The 18,532-nt window shown below is 42.4% G+C and overlaps 1 protein-coding gene across 2 annotated transcripts in view; it reads right to left on the minus strand.

Annotated features, from left to right (window-relative positions):
- The window catches only part of TRANK1 (tetratricopeptide repeat and ankyrin repeat containing 1), a 61,280-nt gene extending 43,407 nt beyond the window's left edge, over positions 1–17,873 (minus strand). The window contains exons 1-2 of one of the 2 annotated variants that reach the window (XM_032697526.1): positions 17,833–17,873; positions 7,586–7,720 (exon numbers count right to left, since the gene is read on the minus strand). In XM_032697526.1, coding sequence (XP_032553417.1) covers positions 7,586–7,719 — 134 coding nt within the window. In that variant the 5' untranslated portion in view covers position 7,720; positions 17,833–17,873. Of the gene's footprint in view, positions 1–7,585; positions 7,721–17,824 lie in introns of both variants that reach the window. The other variant, XM_032697516.1, reaches the window with a different exon arrangement.
- Positions 17,874–18,532: the final 659 nt, after the last annotated feature.

Genomic DNA, 18,532 nt, shown 5'->3' on the forward strand with positions numbered 1-18,532 from the left:
AGGACATTGGAAAAATGAATGCCCACTGAATGCTGGAAATGGAATAAATCCGTGGAGCCCTCAGAGCTTTGCAAATTCGCAAAACCCTGTTAATATGGGCACGCCACAAGGTGTCGCCCAAGCATTTATGTTAGGGAATTATCAGAATCAAAGCTGACTAGACCGGGATTTAAAAGTTGTTTTAGAAGTAGAGGGAGAGCCGACAGAATTTAGGATAGACACTGGAGCTAGTTTTTCGGCAATGAATAAATTGATGGGGCCACTAAGTGATTCAACTGCATGGGTGGTAGGAGTTTCAGGACAGATAGAGGAAAAGACGTTTCTGCGACCCCTAGATATCAAATTTAGAGGAAAAGAATTAGATCATCAATTTTTGTACATGCCCAACAGTCCTGAATGTTTACTAGGAAGGGATTTGATTTCAGCCTTGCAAGCTAAAATTATATTTGAAAAAGGGAGGGTCAAGATGGAAATTCCGGAAGAGAACTTAGCAAAAATTTTCATTGTGAAAGAGGTAGAAAAGGAAGAGATACCGCAGGAAATAGAACAGGCTGTAGTACCTTGGGTATGGGAAACAGGGGTCCCTGGAAAATCTAAAGCTGCTACTCCAGTTAGAATAGAATTAAAAGAAAGAGCACAACCCGTTAGAGTGCGACAATACCCAATTAGTTTAGAAGCCAGGAAAGGAATAGCCCCAATGATCACACAGTTTTTAATTTTAGGGATATTAAAAGAATGTGAGTCAGAGTTTAATACTCCCATTTTTCCAATAAGAAAGCCTAATGGTAAGTACAGGTTAGTGCAAGACTTGAGAGCAGTAAACCTCATCACAAAAGACATCCACCCGGTTGTAGCTAACCCTTACACCTTGTTAACATCTGTTTCTGAGAGATTTCAGTGGTTTACAGTGATTGACCTAAAAGATGCCTTCTTCTGCATACCACTGGCACCAGAAAGTTGGAAGATTTTTGCCTTTGAATGGGAAAACCCAGAGACTGGACGAAAGCGACAGCTTACTTGGACTCGATTACCGCAAGGATTCAAATGTTCACCTACGATATTCGGTAATCAGTTAGCAAAAGAACTTGAAGAATGGAAGACTACTCAGGTAAAGGAATCTCCTTTTTCATATATAATACTGCAATATGTAGATGACATCTTCCTGGGGGCTACCGAACAGGGACTCTGTCGTCAGTTAACCATTGAACTGTTAAACATGCTGGGGCAAGCAGGCTACCGGGTTTCAAAAGAAAAGGTTCAACTAGTAAAACAGAAAGTTATTTATCTGGGGTGCGAAATCTCTCAAGGAATTCGACGCCTAGGAACAAATAGGGTTCAAGCAATATGTGCTATCCCTGTGCCCCGAAATAATCAAGAACTAAGATCTTTTTTAGGGATGGTCGGGTGGTGCAGACTGTGGATTCCCAACTTTGGACTAACTGCTAGACCATTGTATGAGGCAGTAAAGGAGGCCAAGTTGACCTGGGAGGCGAAGCAAGAGAAAGCGTTCCAGGAACTGAAAAGAGCCCTCCAGGAAGCACCTGCCCTGGGACTACCGGACCTAACCAAAGAATTCCAGCTCTATGTCTGCGAGAGACAACGAATGGCTCTAGGAGTACTCACTCAGCGGTTAGGATCCTGGAAGAGACCAGTTGGGTATTTCTCCAAACGGCTAGACGCAGTAAGTGGGGGATGGCCAGGGTGCCTCATAGCTGTGGCAGCGACGGTTATTCTAATTCAAGAAGCACGAAAATTGACTTTGGGGAAACACATGGTGGTGTACGTGCCCCACACGGTCATAACAGTTTTGGAACAAAAAGGGGGGCATTGGCTCTCATCTAGCCGCATGTTACAGTATCAGGCTTTGTTAAGAGAGCAAGATGATGTTGAACTGAAAATTACTAACCATCTTAACCCAGCAGAATTCCTTAGGTCTACACAGGAAGAAGGTATCCTGGAACATGACTGTGTAGAGACCATTGAGCAAGTCTACGCGAGTAGAAGAGACTTGAAGGACAAGCCATTGACAGATCCTGACTGGGAGCTGTATACCGACGGATCTAGCTTTGTGGAAAATGGCACCAGGTATGCTGGGTATGCAGTAGTTACTCTACAACAAATAATAGAAGCAAAAGCATTACCCCCAGGTACGTCTGCACAAAAAGCCGAAATATGGGCATTAGTAAGAGCCTTAATACTAAGTCAAGGAAGGAGAGTTAATATATGGACTGACTCCAAATATGCTTTTGGAGTAGTTCATGTTCATGGAGCACTCTGGAAAGAGAGAGGACTTCTTACTTCTCAAGGGTCATCAATTAAACATCGAGAAGAAATTTTACAATTGCTAGAGGCAATACACAAGCCCTCGGCAGTGGCAATAATGCATGTCAGAGGACATCAGACTGATCCCGGACGAGAATTTCAAGGTAATCGACAAGCTGACCAAGCGGCTAAAGGAGCCGCAAGAGAGGTATGGACTCAGATGGCTCTTTTACCCGTTTGGAATAATCCAGCAATAGCATATATGGAAGAAAAACCATATTATTCACGGGAAGATGAGAAATTAGCTCAAATGACAGAAGCAAAGAAAAATGTTAAAGGGTGGTACATTTCTCCCGCAGGACAAGTAATCTTACCTGTCAGAATAATGAAAGCAGTTCTCGAAACGGAACATAATAAGTGCCACTGGGGTGCAGAAGCAATGGTAAAATTTTTGAAAAAAGAGGTTCTCTCAAACCAGATGTTAACACTAGCAAAAAGGGTAAATGCAATGTGTCCCATGTGTATAAAAAATAACCCAGTGGTCAGAAAACAGGTACAAATGGGAAAGTTACAGATAGGACAGTTACCAGGAGATTATTGGCAAACAGATTTTTCTGAGTTGCCTAAGGCCCAATCCTATAAGTATTTGTTAGTATATGTTTGTACCTTTTCAGGATGGCCAGAAGCCTTTCCATGCAGGACTAATCAAGCAAAGGAAGTATTTAAGACTCTTCTGAGAGAAATTATTCCGAGATTTGGGATGCCTCTAGGGTTATCATCTGATCGAGGGCCACACTTTACCGCAGGGATAGTGCAAGAAATATCCGTTGCATTAGGAATAGCGTGGAATCTCCATACACCATGGAGACCACAATCCAGCGGGCAAGTAGAGAGGATGAATCAGACATTGAAAGGTCAATTACAGAAAATCTGTCAAGAAGCAAAAATTCAGTGGCCCCAAGCACTACCACTCGCCTTGTTGAGAATCAGGATCAAACCCAGGGAGAGAATAGGAGTAAGTCCATACGAAATATTGTATGGCAAGCCCTATCATGCAGCTACCTATCAAGGGGATCCTCATGTGGTGGGGGATCAAGCAGTGTTTAACTATGTGTTATCTTTAAACAAAACTCTCACAGCCCTCAGAGGAGCACTGCAGTGGAATTGACCTCTGCCCCTGGAGAATCCGGTTCATGACATTTCTCCAGGAGACCAAGTCTATGTGAAAAACTGGTCAGTGGAACCATTAAAGGAAACATGGGACAGTCCTCGCCAGGTGATAATGACCACTTACACGGCGGTGAAGGTCGAGGGAATCGACAATTGGATCCATTACACCCGAATTAAGAAGGTTCCAGTCTCGTGGTCGGTAGAACCTCTCTCACCTACAAGGATAGTATTTCGAGCCAACAATTGAGGATCGTAGTATTCCTGGGGTTGATGAGTTTAGCAGAGACCACCGTGAGAATTGAGACCCCGGATCCTAATTTATTTGTACCAGAGCACACTGATGTGAATTTAACCTGTCTATTTTCTGATGACCAGGGAGCTGAATTAAGAGATGTTAACGTCAGGTGGAGATGGAGAGATCAAGATCAAATCATGACAGAAGGAGTGACAACAGTTTGGGATGCAACACAACAAAAAGGTTACACCGTTCTGCAGGTACCCAAAGTGTCTAAAGCTATGGAAGGAACGTATGTGTGTGTAGTTTGGATTTGGGAAAGTTTTGATTATGGACATATAGAAATACGGACAATAAACACGACTCAGAAAACAGTGACCAAAGTGCGAGTTATGCCCACTAGGAAACAATTAGACATGTGGGATGGTCCTCCCTTAAAAATCAATTGTACCTTCCAATTTGATGATTGTCAGAAATCAGTTAAAGTAAAATGGTGGAGATTGAATATGGCAAATCAATCTTGGGAATCACAAAGTCAAGGAGTTAGCTGGTGGTCAAATAGTAAGGGAGGTAAAGGGTGGCTGAATATTTCTAATCCCAGAGTAGGAAAGACAGAAGGTACATTTCTTTGTGTGGTCTCATGTGGAGAAGAAAAAGATTACGGGATAAGGACAGCAGTAGCCATACCACATCAAGGAGTAAGAGTCAGACCAGAACACAGTGTTTACCCGGCCCAGGAAGGAAGAGATCTGATTCTAAGTTGCAAAATTCCAGAAGGTCAGTATTCTGAATATGGGTGGTGGTTTAAGGGACAGAACTTGAAAGTCGGGAAGAGACATCAGATTGAAAAGAGGGCAGATGCAATAGTTTTGAAAATCAAAGAAATACGAAGAGGAGAAGATGAGGGCCAATATACTTGCTGGATAAGTAGAGATGACTGGTGGGATACTGGAATTACTGCCGTCTACATAAGGACTGAAAGAATAACCCGGCAAGTAAGTAACTTGCAGATTCCAGACAGAGAAGCAGAACAAGAAAACCTAGTCGTAGGCCTAATTCGTGATTTTGGGAGAGTACAGAATGTCACAAAAATCACTGCATGTCTCCCTATGCCTCATGCTGCAGGAGACCCAATGCCATGGGGAATAATTCCAGTGCCAGAAATTCCTAAAGTGTTTAAGAATACTACATGGAATTGCAGATTTGTAACCAAAACATGGAATGAAGTGACAGATGCATGTTTATTAAGGGACAAAATGACTAAAAACCAATGTGAACAGATGCCTGGATTTTTCCGATGGGTAGTAGTTGGAACATGGGTAACAAGCGAAAACATTGACAAATTAAAGGGATCCTGTTTAGTTACAGATTCAGTAATATACCCATGTTCTAAAGTTCCAGCTCAAATAAAACAAGAAAAACAAGAAGAAGTATGTCAAAATATTACTAGCTCTACAACCATGGAAGAGTGGCAAACAATTTGGGGACCCAGCCTATTAGAGACTTATAGTTATATTGGAAAAGTACAGTGGTGTATTCACTGGAAAGGGAAAAAGAATCAAATTTATTCTACAGGAAATAGAGGAAATCATAATTGGAGGACAGAAACACGTACAAAGGAGAATTGGAATTGTACTCGAATATACACATGTGATACCCCAGACGATGAAATAGGTTTAATACCAGTCAAAACACTCTTGCAGTTAGGATGTGAATGTCGAGGATATAATCATACTATTAAGGGATCTGTGAAAACATTGATTGCCGTACCACCACAGTTAGGAGTCCAGGAAATTTGGTGTGGGTAATGGGCATGGCCAGTGGACCACCCACATGCCAATAGATGGTCCGGTGTACCTGTCACACTAGGGATACCTACTCTCTGTCCATTCTGGAAGCAGGAATAAGTTAACATCAGTAGAAATACAACACGAGGAAAAAGAGAAATTAGTAAAAATATTGATGACTTGGGATTGGGAGATTGGCATGAACCATCAGCAGGAGTTAAATTTGGATGGGTATTAGAATCTTTGTTCGCGCCTATCTCAACATGTCGAAATAGGGAAATGTTGTTCAAATTAACGAGCCAAACCGAAAGATTGGCTGCTGTGACTAAGAAAGGGTTTAAAGATTTAAATTTGCAATTACAAGCCACCACTAGAATGACAGTACAGAATCGAATGGCTTTAGATTTAATCCTATTAAAGGAACACGGAGTCTGTGGATACCTGCATGCAAAAGACGAGCATTGTTGTGTGCACATCCCAAATGTCACTCAGGAAGTAGAGAAAGATATTAGTCAATTAGAACAAATTGACGAGAATGCTCATGAACTACAAGAGGAAGCAGAACACAATTGGATAGGAGAATTATTCAGCTCCCTAGGTCTTCATGTGTCAGGATGGATATCTTCTGTTATCCAGTACGGAATATTGATTATAATAATTATTGTCATAGCCATAACTGTTTATAAGTGTCTTTTAGGAATGATTGTAAAAGAAGGTCAACATACGAGACGCATCATGAAAGCTATAACAAGAAAAGAAGTAATCTCACCGCAAGATGGGACCACCTCCTGCCTATCAAGAAACTGCAGCCTGAAGATTGCTACATTTGAGCATCCTTGCAGGCAAAGCCTGAAGAATGCTCAAAAGGGGGGACATGTTACAGAGCATTTAAATTTAGCAGTAGAATGGCTAAGGCTTAGTAGGAGAGTAGGCCTAGAAAACAACACTCCAAGTAGTAGGTTAGCAACCTTGTTTGTGAGAATGGAATGTGCTGAGAGGTAGGAACAATAATCAAAGGATTTAGTCAAGCATGTATATAATGATTTGTTACCTTAGATGTAGTAAGGGTCTGTTAAACAGTTTCTAGGGGTAAGACAACTTAAGCAGATTTATGATTAGAGTAGATGTTTACCAATTGTTATCAGTATGAAATATGAGTTGTGTGTAACTAAGTGTACTGCTTTCATGTAGAAATTGCACGTAGACATGTTTGTGTGAGAGTATAAAAGCTGTACGAAAAATGAGGGTCTTGGAATCCTGACTTGGGACGCTAGTCCTCAGGTTCCCGGGCCCCGAATAAAGCACCGCATAAACCGGCACTCTGTTGGTTTGTGTCTTTGTTACGGGCAACAGTAACAGAAATATTCAGGACCAGATCCCTGTGTATGATGAAGCCACACTGACAGTGAGGAGCAGGCACTGAAGGAGCCTGCTCAGCTGTGTCCTCGCTCCATCCCACTCCCTACATATGCTCCAGACTTACTTTACTGCTTAGTCTAAACGGTTAACAGTCAAAATAAATGAAGGCTGGTGTTAAATTAGGTTAACAACAATGTTAATATATGGTAGTAATGAATATTTAACAGTTAACATAATACTCAAATATTTCACCACTAATAATATTAGCAACTGATGTTAACTGATTAAAAAAACACTTAACATCTGGAAAGAAATCCCAAAGAAATCTTCTGCTGAAAAATTATCTTTTAACATACCTGAAAATACTAAGAAAGACCAAATAACAAGAATAAAGTAACTTGCATGAATCATTTTACAGATATCAGATGACCCGCAGAACCACAGGCCACAAACATGACCAAGACATGGCAAATCACTGATATGGTTTGAAGATTAATCCACAACATGTCACCTAATTTATGAAAAAATTAATTCGAGCTTTAATTACACTAATAACTGATGGAAAAGTATTCAAAGTCACTAATTAATTTCCCACATATATGCAAGGAACCAGCAATTCCTCTTTAACTATAAACTGATTCGCTAAAGAGTATGACAAAAGATACAAGAAAATCAGGTGTCAGGCCAAGAAATAGAGTTGTGAATTAACTGTACAACTGTACACATTTCAGGTTTGTCTTATGGTTTACGTGTTATAATTCAAGAATCTTACGGGACCCATTGCATCAAAAAATGAAGTGTTTGTAGAGCTTCATCATACTTTCTGATGGCCAAAGAGTAATTTCCATTTTTAAAAGCCTGGTTTCCGGCCTGCTTCATACTCTGTGCATGTTCCATGGGATTCATGCTAATGAAGAGCAAAAAAAAAAATTAATCAAACAAAAGCATTGATTTATGAGACACTTCTATTCCCTAAAATCGACCTAAATCTTCACCTTTGTTTTGCATATTGAAAAGAAAGACAAAGAGCGCATCTTTGTTTGTTTCAATTGGAATAGTAAATACAGCTCAGGTGATAGGCTCACCTTTGCTCCTCATGCCTCCTCAACTTCCCATCTTTTTAATCATCTCAGCTAACCAGATATACTATTGGTATGCATTTTTTCAGTTTTTCTCCTCAGGCCTTAAACTGTATCTTTTAAATTAAGATTCAAAATTATTTCAGTGTGTGCACACACCTAAATGCAGGAGAACAAACATCATTCATATGCTTAAGTAATACATGAAGCTAGGCATTTCAATTATTAAACACAAAATTTATTTACTTGCTCTTTACTTATGACTTTTTGTCCAGTTCCTCTGTCTAGACATTCAGTAATCCAATGTATACAAAACTGCTTAGAAACTTATTACTGCATGGATATATGGTACTGTAGTATATTAATAGTGCATGAGGACCCTGAATCAGACTTAAACCGTTATAAATGAATATAGAAAGTGTCCAAAGAAAACAAAGGTTGAAACCAGCATCAACTGCAGTTAATGAAAAATATTTCATCATTAAAAATTGTAAAAATCAGGTTCATTACATAAAACTAAATCACATGGTTAAGTAGCTAGATAATAGAAACAAACACAAGAGAAGAAACAGCTACAGGTATGTTGAGACAACAGCACATTAAAAACAGAGAGGAATATCCAATGCTAAAGCCTTGTGTAGAATCATTCTTTGCAGATTGATTTTATGACTAAAAGATGTTTCCATTACCTGTAAAACTGTGTATGAATCTCACAAATCTCAATGCTGTTAAATAAGATAAATTCACCTTACAGGAACGCACAGATTTACTTATTATCCAGGTATTAGCAGGCCTGGAACAAAACCCATAAAATCTGTAACCTTTCACAACCTGCTAACATAATGTTGTGGTTTAATCTGGCAGGCAGCTACACAACACGCAGACCTTTGCTCACTCTCCACCTCCTCGAGTGGGACAGGGAAGATAATCGGGGAAAAAAGTAAATTAGTGTGTTGAGATAAAGACAGTTTAACAGGAGAGAGAAAAGGAAGGGAAAATATTAATTCTACTACTAATAATAAAACTACAGTATAGAAAACAAGTGATGCACAATGCAATTGCTCACCCACTGACCAATGTCCAGCCATTTCCTGAAGAGTGGTCCATGGCCAGTTTTCCCTCCTAATTTATATACTCAGTATGACATTCTATGGTATGGAAAACCCACTTGGTCAGTTCAGGTCAGGTGTACTGGCTGTGTCCCCCCCCAGCCTCCTGTGCCTCTTGCACCCCCCACCCCACTGCAGCTGACAGGGCAGCATAAGAATCTGAAAAGTCTGGCTTAGGGTAAATACAGCTCAGCAACAACTAAAACATCAGTGTGTTATCAATACTATCCTCATACTAAGTTCAAAACACAGCACTGCACCAGCTATTGAGAAAATTATCCCAGCTGAAAGCAGGACTGAACATCTGTAATATCTCTTCACAACACAGTAAACTAGATATTTTTAGGTATATGAAGTAACAGACAAACTGAGAAACACTCCCAGCATATTTTCTCTGTAGTACTCCTCATGATGAACCTGAAACACTGAGAACCACTACTGTATTGTGAATACAGAGGTGTGATGAGGTATGGCTGACACTGTGCCCCTGCATTTATCCAAGCACAAAAAGTGCTCAGCAGGCTGACAACTGCACTAAGCAGTTGTCTGCACAAACAGCAGAGCAGCAGCCCACAACTCTGAAGAGGCAACAGCAGAAGAACCAGGTGCAACCACAGAGTTCAGATCCAAACTGCTTCAGACTGATCGGGAAAAGCCCTGTCAGAAGTCACGTCTTATTAAACAAATAAACACTCTGTGATGATGCCTACAATCCAAACATCACCTCGGTAATTCCAGGAAAGCACCAAGAACAGATGAAATCCTGGCTATAAACTAAATTGAAGAAAAAGAGGTCCCATCTACGTGGTGGAGGTAGGACAACCAGTCATGTAAGAGGAATAATTCTGACATTCGGCCCAGGCAAATTAAATCATCACTTCACTGAGCATTGTGAATAAAGTATATACTTTAAAAATGCTATTTTTCCAGACAGCAAATCAGGTGCATTCATAGCATAAGCAGGACTTTTTTTCCACTGCACAGTATGAGCACTATTAAGGTGAAGAAAAGGAAAAAACCAGACCAACAGAACAAAGAATAAAAAACAAGTGCTAAGAGGTTCTACATTACATTTTTTGTAATTCTTTCAGATTTCAACTTTTTAGCATCAAAATATTTGAGAAATTATTTTCCTCAAGAATAATACCAAAATAGTTCAACTACACAGCAGTTTCTTCATGAACAAGTATATGTGAAAAATGGTTTTCTAATTTATAGTTGAATTTCAAGGGTTTTTTTGGTTTGGTTTGGTTTTTTTTAAGAAAGCTACGCTTCTACTTCGGGTGATTTTTTTTTTCCCCAGAATTACATTTTAATCTTACTTTTCTTTGGAATCCACTAAAAGTACAAATAAAGGGTATTTAAAAGATATTTAAAGTATTATTTTTCCCACAGTACAGCAAAAGACCCCCAATCACAACATGCATTTAAAAAGGACTTTCAAATGTGCCCTGTGCTGAGAAATTTTGGAACTAAGCTCCCTGTTTCAGATCAGAGGCAGCAGGAGTTCCAGCTCCTCCTGATTCTCATCCTTTCCAGCACTGGAGTTTCCCAGCCAAAACTTCAAACTGTAGATCATTTAAATACCTGGATGTCTGCTGGAGGCTTTTGCAACTACACCCAAGTGTTGCAGACCCAAGAGATGCACTGGGCATGCAAATGTGACATCTAAGTTAATGATCCAAAAGAATCACTGTGCTGACTAGCACAGCAAGTCTTGCTATTGCCTACATCTTCCTGAAAGCATAAACAATTTTAACTCAAACCAATGACTAACTGAAGACCTATTACATAAAGTCTACCAAGCGTGAGAGCATTAAACAAAAATGTTTGTCTATTACACAGCTGTATCTGAATATAACGAAAGAAAGAGTTTGTTGGGTTGAGTGCTGTGGGTTAACCCCAGTGGGCAGCTAAGTGCTTGCTTCCCCCCATCCCCAGTGGGATGGGGAAAGAGGAAAGGAAGAGTAAAACCAAGAAAAGTTGTAGATCAAGATAAAAATTGTTTAGTAAGCAAGAGACATGGGAGAAGAGAGAATTCCACAAAATAAGTGATACAAAGGCAGTAATTTACCATCTCCCCGACATAGACCAATGCCCACCCAGTTCCCAAGCTAGGGATGGCTAATCTCCCTAAGCCCTCTCCTCTTCCTTTTCATTGCTGAACATGATGCTACATGGCATGGACTATCCCTCCAGTCAGTTTGAGTCATTTGCCCACTTGTTGACTCCATCCCAGTCAGACACAGTTTCCCCTCATAAAACAGGGATTCCTCCTAAGCTATGAACAAATAAAGGTGTGGGGACACCCTAAGGTCTGGGAAATCCTTCCCTGTACATCGTTGAGATCACAGAAATAAAACCAGAATTAACAAAAATAAAATAAAATAAAATAAAAAAAAAACAAAAACAAAAACAAAAAACAACAACAAAAAAACCCCAGACCACACGGTCTACTCCATTTACTTCTTTTATGACTCCAATGACAGCAACAAGAGGCACTTTAATTTTTACTCGAAGAATTAAAATGAAAGATTATACGGTTCAGTCAGAAACTAAAGGCTCCAAGCCCTACTGCTGCCAGTGGTCAAAGTTTCTGTTTACTTCACACACTGCCAACTCTTATGTTATTGTGATGGTCAGTGTCCCACTGAACTGCTTCATTTGGACTGCAGTCAGAAGCAGGGCAGCTTTAGAGGAGTTACGAGGCTAAGTTTTGATTCTTCTTGCTTCAGAACATAAGCTTGAAAACATGGACAGAGACTGCCCAGAAGACCCACTTGTCATTATTGAAAAATGTTGTGTTCCTTACGCCAGCTATCAGTCTCAAGAGGCCAGCTTGTGCTTTCTGAATATCTGAAGCTGGCAATACTAAAAACTTTATAAATCTGAGAGTGAGCGCAAGCAGTCAGTTTTTGTCTGCATTTGCTTTACACATTTTTAAATAAGAAACTGTGTGACACTGCTTAATTTACAGACAAAAAGTAGAAGGTCTACACAGTCATGCTTTTAATTATTGTTGATACTGTAAGTTAAAGTTTAAGGATTCATCCCTATGGCATTACTCACTGGTAGAATTATGTTTTTATTCTCGAGGTACAGTAGATTTCCACAATGCAAGCAACAAATGAAGTACAGCAACCTAAGAAGCTCTGCATCTGAATTAAAACAGTGGTTACAAATGAGAATCCCCATATTTTCAGGAAATATGAGTTCTAAAGATGGTGCTTTCCTCAATCCCATTAAGCAGAGGAATTACTCCTTATTCATTAACCTAAAAGGCAGACATTAGAAACTGGCAATAAGTAGGGAGAAAAAAACCCCAACAATGCATCTAAACTGTGGCTGAGTGACAACCAATACATTTCATCAGCATTCAAACAATTCATGTTTTTTCAACGGGAAACCACAGGGTTCTCATTAGCTCTTGTTCAACAATAGCATGCTGACTCAAGAGCATAGTGCCACCGAGAAGGAACCATCACATAACCCTGCTGCTCATCAGAGGGACCCCTCCAGCCACATGCCCACCACTGGCACCACTTGTCCAGGCAGTCCCACAGTCACTTACCAAAAGGACACTGCATGCAAGTTTTCCAAATGACATTTTCATTAAGACTTTCATTATAACCTTATAAAGGCATATGTGAATGCCAGGGCAGAGTCAGTAAAAGAGAGGAAAAATACAGGATGGGAAGGCTCTAGCAGGCCATAACTGTTAGCCAGTTTTACCTGTTTTCCTGACAACAACAGCTACCAAAGATATAGTTACAGAACACAGCCACCTTTGAATACATAACCTTTGAATAACCTTGGCAGTGAAAAGCAGGAAAAAATTTCCTGCTTTCAGTCTTGCTTTTCCATCAAATGCTGAAAAGTCAAATGAAAAATCTAGAGATCACCTGTACTTTCAGAGGAGGCCCTGGAGAAACAGTAGAGACAAAAATGAACAGGTTATAACCGACCAGGCTACAAGCAGCACATTTGGAAATCTCTCACAGAAGAGGAAAAAGAAGCTGAAATTTAGACATGGACATCCTCATGGATCTGTTTAGTCTGGAAAAGGTCATAGTGCTATTTGTGACTATCTGAACAACATTTTAATCGAGTGTTTAGCCACTATCTCATAAAGAATGTGTTCAGCCATTGTAAAATGTCAGCTCATCCTGGAGAAGCTGGTCAACTCAAATAAAAAGCCTATCATTTAGACAGCTTCTCGTAAGACATCCCTATCATTAGGGATATATTCAGACAGATAGATATAGCCATCATTAGATTCTCACTCTGCCCTATGAAATAACACGAAAAAACCCCAAACAAAAAAAACCAATTCTGTAAGAAGTCACCTTGCCAGATTTCTACCAGAAACTGGAACTGCCAAAAGACCCTTTGTTCCCGGTAAAAGCCAGCACCGCTCGGAAAATTATGAATGAGATTCAAGAGCAAATTTCGATTAGGGCAAGTAGAGTGGTATGTTGCCCTGAGTTTAGCACGAATTGGACCAAATGAAGTTCCCTTATTGCTTCCGTGCTCTACAGCTGGTCAGTGTCCTATGCATCACAGTACTGCAAAGGCAAAGACAGCATGTATCTCTGTAGCTGTCTGCCTCTAAAAGGACAAAGAACACGGTTTCCGAGATAAGTGAATTGAGAGAAAACTTTATCGGGTTGTTTCAGTCTGAAGTGGAGACCTGAACACAATCTCCATAACTGGACACAAGCAACCCTAAATACCACTTACAGAGTTTTGCTTTTCTAGATACCCTTCCTTCCTAAGTTTCAGCCAGAATTACTACTAGGGGAATCCAGACTACTTTTTTGTAGCTCCATCAGTGCAGTACCACACTGATCAGTGCACCTTGACAGCACAAAGCGCGTCTCGCTCTTGAGATGGGATTCACACCTGAACTGGGTCTAACATGCAAGTGCTATTTCTGTATTTTGAAAGTCAGCTGTGCGACTTCTCAGTTCTGGCTGTGCTTTCAAATGATGTTAAATGGCTGGTGGTGCACTGAGTGAAACAGAAAATCCCAAGCTGCTCTTCATTTTGTACCAAGGTTTTCCCTGGAAACGTGCTCTGTAGTAGACTGTAGATGATTGTAGGGCACAGACATCGTGAGAAGCAAGACATAACATCCTTATCAACAACTGTCAAATGCACTTCAGGATGCAATTATCACAGACATCTCAAAGGCCTGGTAACACCTAAAATGCTACTACAAACCAGATAAAGAAGAGACGTGTGCAAGGTCTGAATGAAACAAGGGGAGTAAGCAGAATACAGACAAGAGAAAACCCAAGCTCAGGGCTAGGACCCTGCTCTGGGTAGGACTCGCCTGAATGACCTCCCAAGGTCCTCCTTTACCAGATTACCACTGAATGTTGCTTTCTATTTGTGTAATAACAATAACAACTAATAACAAAGTCTAGATGCCTGATGTCTCCAGCTAGTCACATACCAAACTCACAGAGCTGACACTGCTTGGTAGCTCAGTTTTTCTTCAGATGCATGACCAACAAACAAGACCACCGAAACAGGACCCAAACCTGGCCAGAAGTGTTGGGCCAGCCCTGCTGACTTGCAGTAACCCATGCAAAACCCCAAGACATGGACACTGAAATGTTACAAATGTTTAGAGTAGGGATTTGTGGTTGACTTGCACACAGGAAAGGTACTAGGCAAGAAGCAACACAGCAAGGAAATGAAAATTAGAAGCACATTATCGGGAACAAGACAACACCTTCCACAACAAGAGGTGGCTGCACACACCCCAGGACACCAGCTCTGTACCTACTTTAGACCCTGACTGCTCCCTAGGAAACCAGAGTTTTATATCCATGAACAGGGCAACAGAAACCTGATAGACTGGCCCCTAAAGACCACTTCGTATGTCACAGCGTGTCCCTGAGGTGCCTTCACGTCACTGAAATGGTATCCATCTCGGCAAGGCCCCTAGAAAAATTACAAGGAAAAATAATACTACCAAAAGACAAAAAATCTCAGACGCCTCTCTGTTTATAGGCAAGACCTCAATGCGTTGCTGATTAATTTGGTGACAAAGGTCTTCACATAAGGCCATGGGATTTAAGGTGGTGTCATGGTTTAACCTGACAGGCAGCTAAACACTACACAGATGTTCACTTACTCCCCACCCTTCCTTTCACCCCAAGCAGGACGGGGGAGAAAAATCGGACCAAAAAAAGTAAAATTCATGGCCTGAGGTAAAGACAGTTTAATAGGACAAAAAAGGTAGGGGGAAATAATAATAATAATAACAAGAACAAAACAAGAACAACACAAGTGATGCACAATGCAATTGCTCACCATCCACCAACCAATGCTCAGCCAGTCCCTGATCACTAGCCACTGGCCAGCTTTCTCCCTAATTTATATACTGACCATAACGTTCAAGAGTATGGAATATCCTTTTGACCAGTTCAGGTTAGCTGTCCCAGCTGTGTCCTCTTCCAGTTTCCTGTGCCTTCACACAGCCTCCCTGCTGGTGGGGTAAGCTGAAAAAAGCTTGACTTAGGGTAAGCGCTGCTTAGTAACAACTAAAGCAGCAGTGCTTTATCATTATTCTCATCCTAAATCTAAAGCACAGCATCATATCAGCTATTAGGAAGAAAATTAACTCTATCCCGGCCAGGATAGGTGGCTTTTTGGAACATCCTTCCTCCTTTCCTTGCAAGCTGAACTCAGCTTTCGTTGAAGACTGCTTCACAGCTTGCAGCAGTGACAGGTCTGGCCTTGCTCCCCAGCACATCCTGTTTTGCTAAGTGAAACAAAACAAGATTCTTTTCTTTCAGCTTCAAATGATTCTCCCCTCTGTGTAACCTACCAGTAACAAATTATACCTAAGAGAACATACGGTTGAGCCCTGTGAGGAGTTGCATTTTCAAGAAACACATCTGTTTATACATATAAATACCTATGATTTCCAGTAAACTCAGAAAGGACTTGCATCTCCCATTTTATGTACAAAAAACCTGATGCGGAAGCATGTTCAATACTCTACTTACACAGTGTCATTACTGTTTTACAATACAAATTAAACCCCAAAACCTCACAACAGTGGGAAACGTCAACCCTCCTGTTTCTCTCTGAAACAAAAACAATCTTGAAATTCCTAGTCTTGCTCAGCCATACAAGACCTAACTCAGTCCAAGAGGGAGATCTTTACACTGCTGCAGCTGTTTGCTCAGCCTAGCCATGTTCCTGTCATGACTGTCCTGCTCTACTCAGCACTGGTATGGCCTCGCCTTGAGTACTGTGTGCAGTTTCAGGCACCAAAAGATAAAAGAGACACTAAACTATTAGAGAGCATCCAAAGGAGGGCCACGAGGATGTTAAAGGGTCTGGAGGGGAAGCCTTATGAGGAGTGGCTGAGGTCACTTGGTTTGTTCAGCCTGGAGAAGAAGAGACTGAGGGGATCCCTCATTGCAAACTTCAACATCCTCACAAGGGGAAGCGGAGGGGCAAACACTGATCTCTTCACTCTTGTGACTAGTGACAGGAGTTGAGGAAATAGCATGAACCTGAATCAGGGAAGGTTTAGGTTGGATATTAGGAGAAGGTTTTTCACCCAGAGGGTGGCTGGGCACTGGAACAGGTTCCCCAGGGAAGTGGTCACAGCACTAAGCCTGTCTGAGTTCAAGAAGCGAGTGGACAATACTCTCAGGCACACGGTGTGATTCTTGGGGTGCCCTGTGCAGGGCCAGGAATTGGACTCGGTGATCGTGATGAGTCCCTTCCAACTCAGCATGTTCTATGATTCTGTGACCAGGTAAGAAAGCAATAGCAACAAACAACCTGCATAGTTCCTTCGTATAGAAGGCACTGAATCTGGAATGAGGGAAAAAATCAACAACAACAAAACACACTAAGATTGCTCTAACATCAGGGTTTTCAAGCTTATGTAGCTCACAGCCAATGCTTGACAAGTTTAATTGCATGTTGGTAAAAACACTGGTAGGAAACACTCCCTCTTGCATGTTTTCATGGGAAATCAAAACGTCTTCCCATTCTCAATAAACCCATGAACTTCTACCAATCTGAAGTTCATTTTCTGCAAACTGAGGGGAAAAAATCACAGAAACCAGTGAGAGATCTTTTTGCTTTCATTCTTCTGGAGCACACACAGTGCCTAAACCCCTTTCCAACTGAAAAAGCCTGTTTTGTTAAGTGACCACTCCACGACCTTGTAAAAGAGTTTTGCTTTTCAGGGAAAGGATCCAAAACCACTGAAGACAATGCTTCGCTCCGGGCTATGCTAAACGAGTTCTCCCTCTTCTTTTCTAGCACGGACAGAGCAGCTCAACTCCCCCAGCTCCTCCGCGCAAACGGTACCAGGTCAATACACACTCCCAGATCCCTGGCCGGAGCAGGAATGCACTCCTCTCCTTCAACCACCCCACACATTCCCTGGCAGGTTTCCCAAACAGCACAGCCTCCCCCGCTGCCCACACGCCAAATCCCGCACCCGAGCGTCCCATCAGAGCAGCATGACGCCCTCCGGAGCTGGTCCAACATACAGGAATTCACACCACCTCCACGGAGGTGGGAAGCCACACCCAAGGAGCCGCTGCTCCCTCCGCGGCGCACGCCGAGCGCTGCGGAGCGCTGCGGAGCGCGAAGCACCGCGGCGCGGACGCGTGCGGGGCCGAGCAGCGCGGGCAGCTCCCGCCGCACGCCCACATCCCGCACGGAGCGGCCGGCGGGCTCAGAGCGGCCGATTCCCCCACTCCCCTTACCGGGAAGGTAGAAGGGATCGCTGCGGGCGCACATCTACCCATCTGCGCATCTACCCACCTATCTGTCTACCTACCTACCTGCCCAACTGCCTGCCTTCCCCGCCGCCGTGCACAGACAAGCCCCGGAGCGCGCTCCAGCCGTCGCCCCTTAATACTCCGCCCCGCGTCCCGCCCCCGACCCCCGCGTCAGCGCGGGAGTGGGGGGCCTGCTCGGGGAATCGAAACCGAGACCGGCCCGCCCCCGGAGAGGTCCTCCCCCGCGATCTCCGACCCGTGTCCGGGATTCCGGCGGGGGGGGTGTGGTGTCAGGCGTCCGTCTGCTGCCAGCACGTTCGGGGAGCGGCGGGATGGTTCCGGGCTCCCACCGCAGCGGGAGTGAAGGAAGTGCCATTTTTTAAAATGGTGTAGCGGTGTCTTCAGGATACCTGGAAAATCAGCGTTCGCCTCCGCCGCGGGCACCCCTGCGTCCTGAGGCGCCGTACTGTCCCCCTGGTTTCTCACGACAGCCCCCGCCCAGAGGAAGCTGCAGCTGCTTTGGACTTCCACAGCGTAAAGGTCACCTGGGGAGAGAAGGCTTCTGCTCCTCTAATGCGGTTGTTTCCTAATTCATCGTTTCTTGTGGTCTTTTCACACTGAGAGGATCAATAAGCCAAAGATGAATACTTCACAGGAGATCGTTCAATAATTCACTTCTCTGTGAACCACCTTTCTAATCGAGTTTTTCTCTGTCATTGAGTATTACTGCCTGCACTTCTGCCTCTGTATCGGGGCTGGCTGG

This window comes from Chiroxiphia lanceolata, chromosome 1, assembly GCF_009829145.1.
Source record: "Chiroxiphia lanceolata isolate bChiLan1 chromosome 1, bChiLan1.pri, whole genome shotgun sequence".
Taxonomy (NCBI): Eukaryota; Metazoa; Chordata; class Aves; order Passeriformes; family Pipridae; genus Chiroxiphia; species Chiroxiphia lanceolata.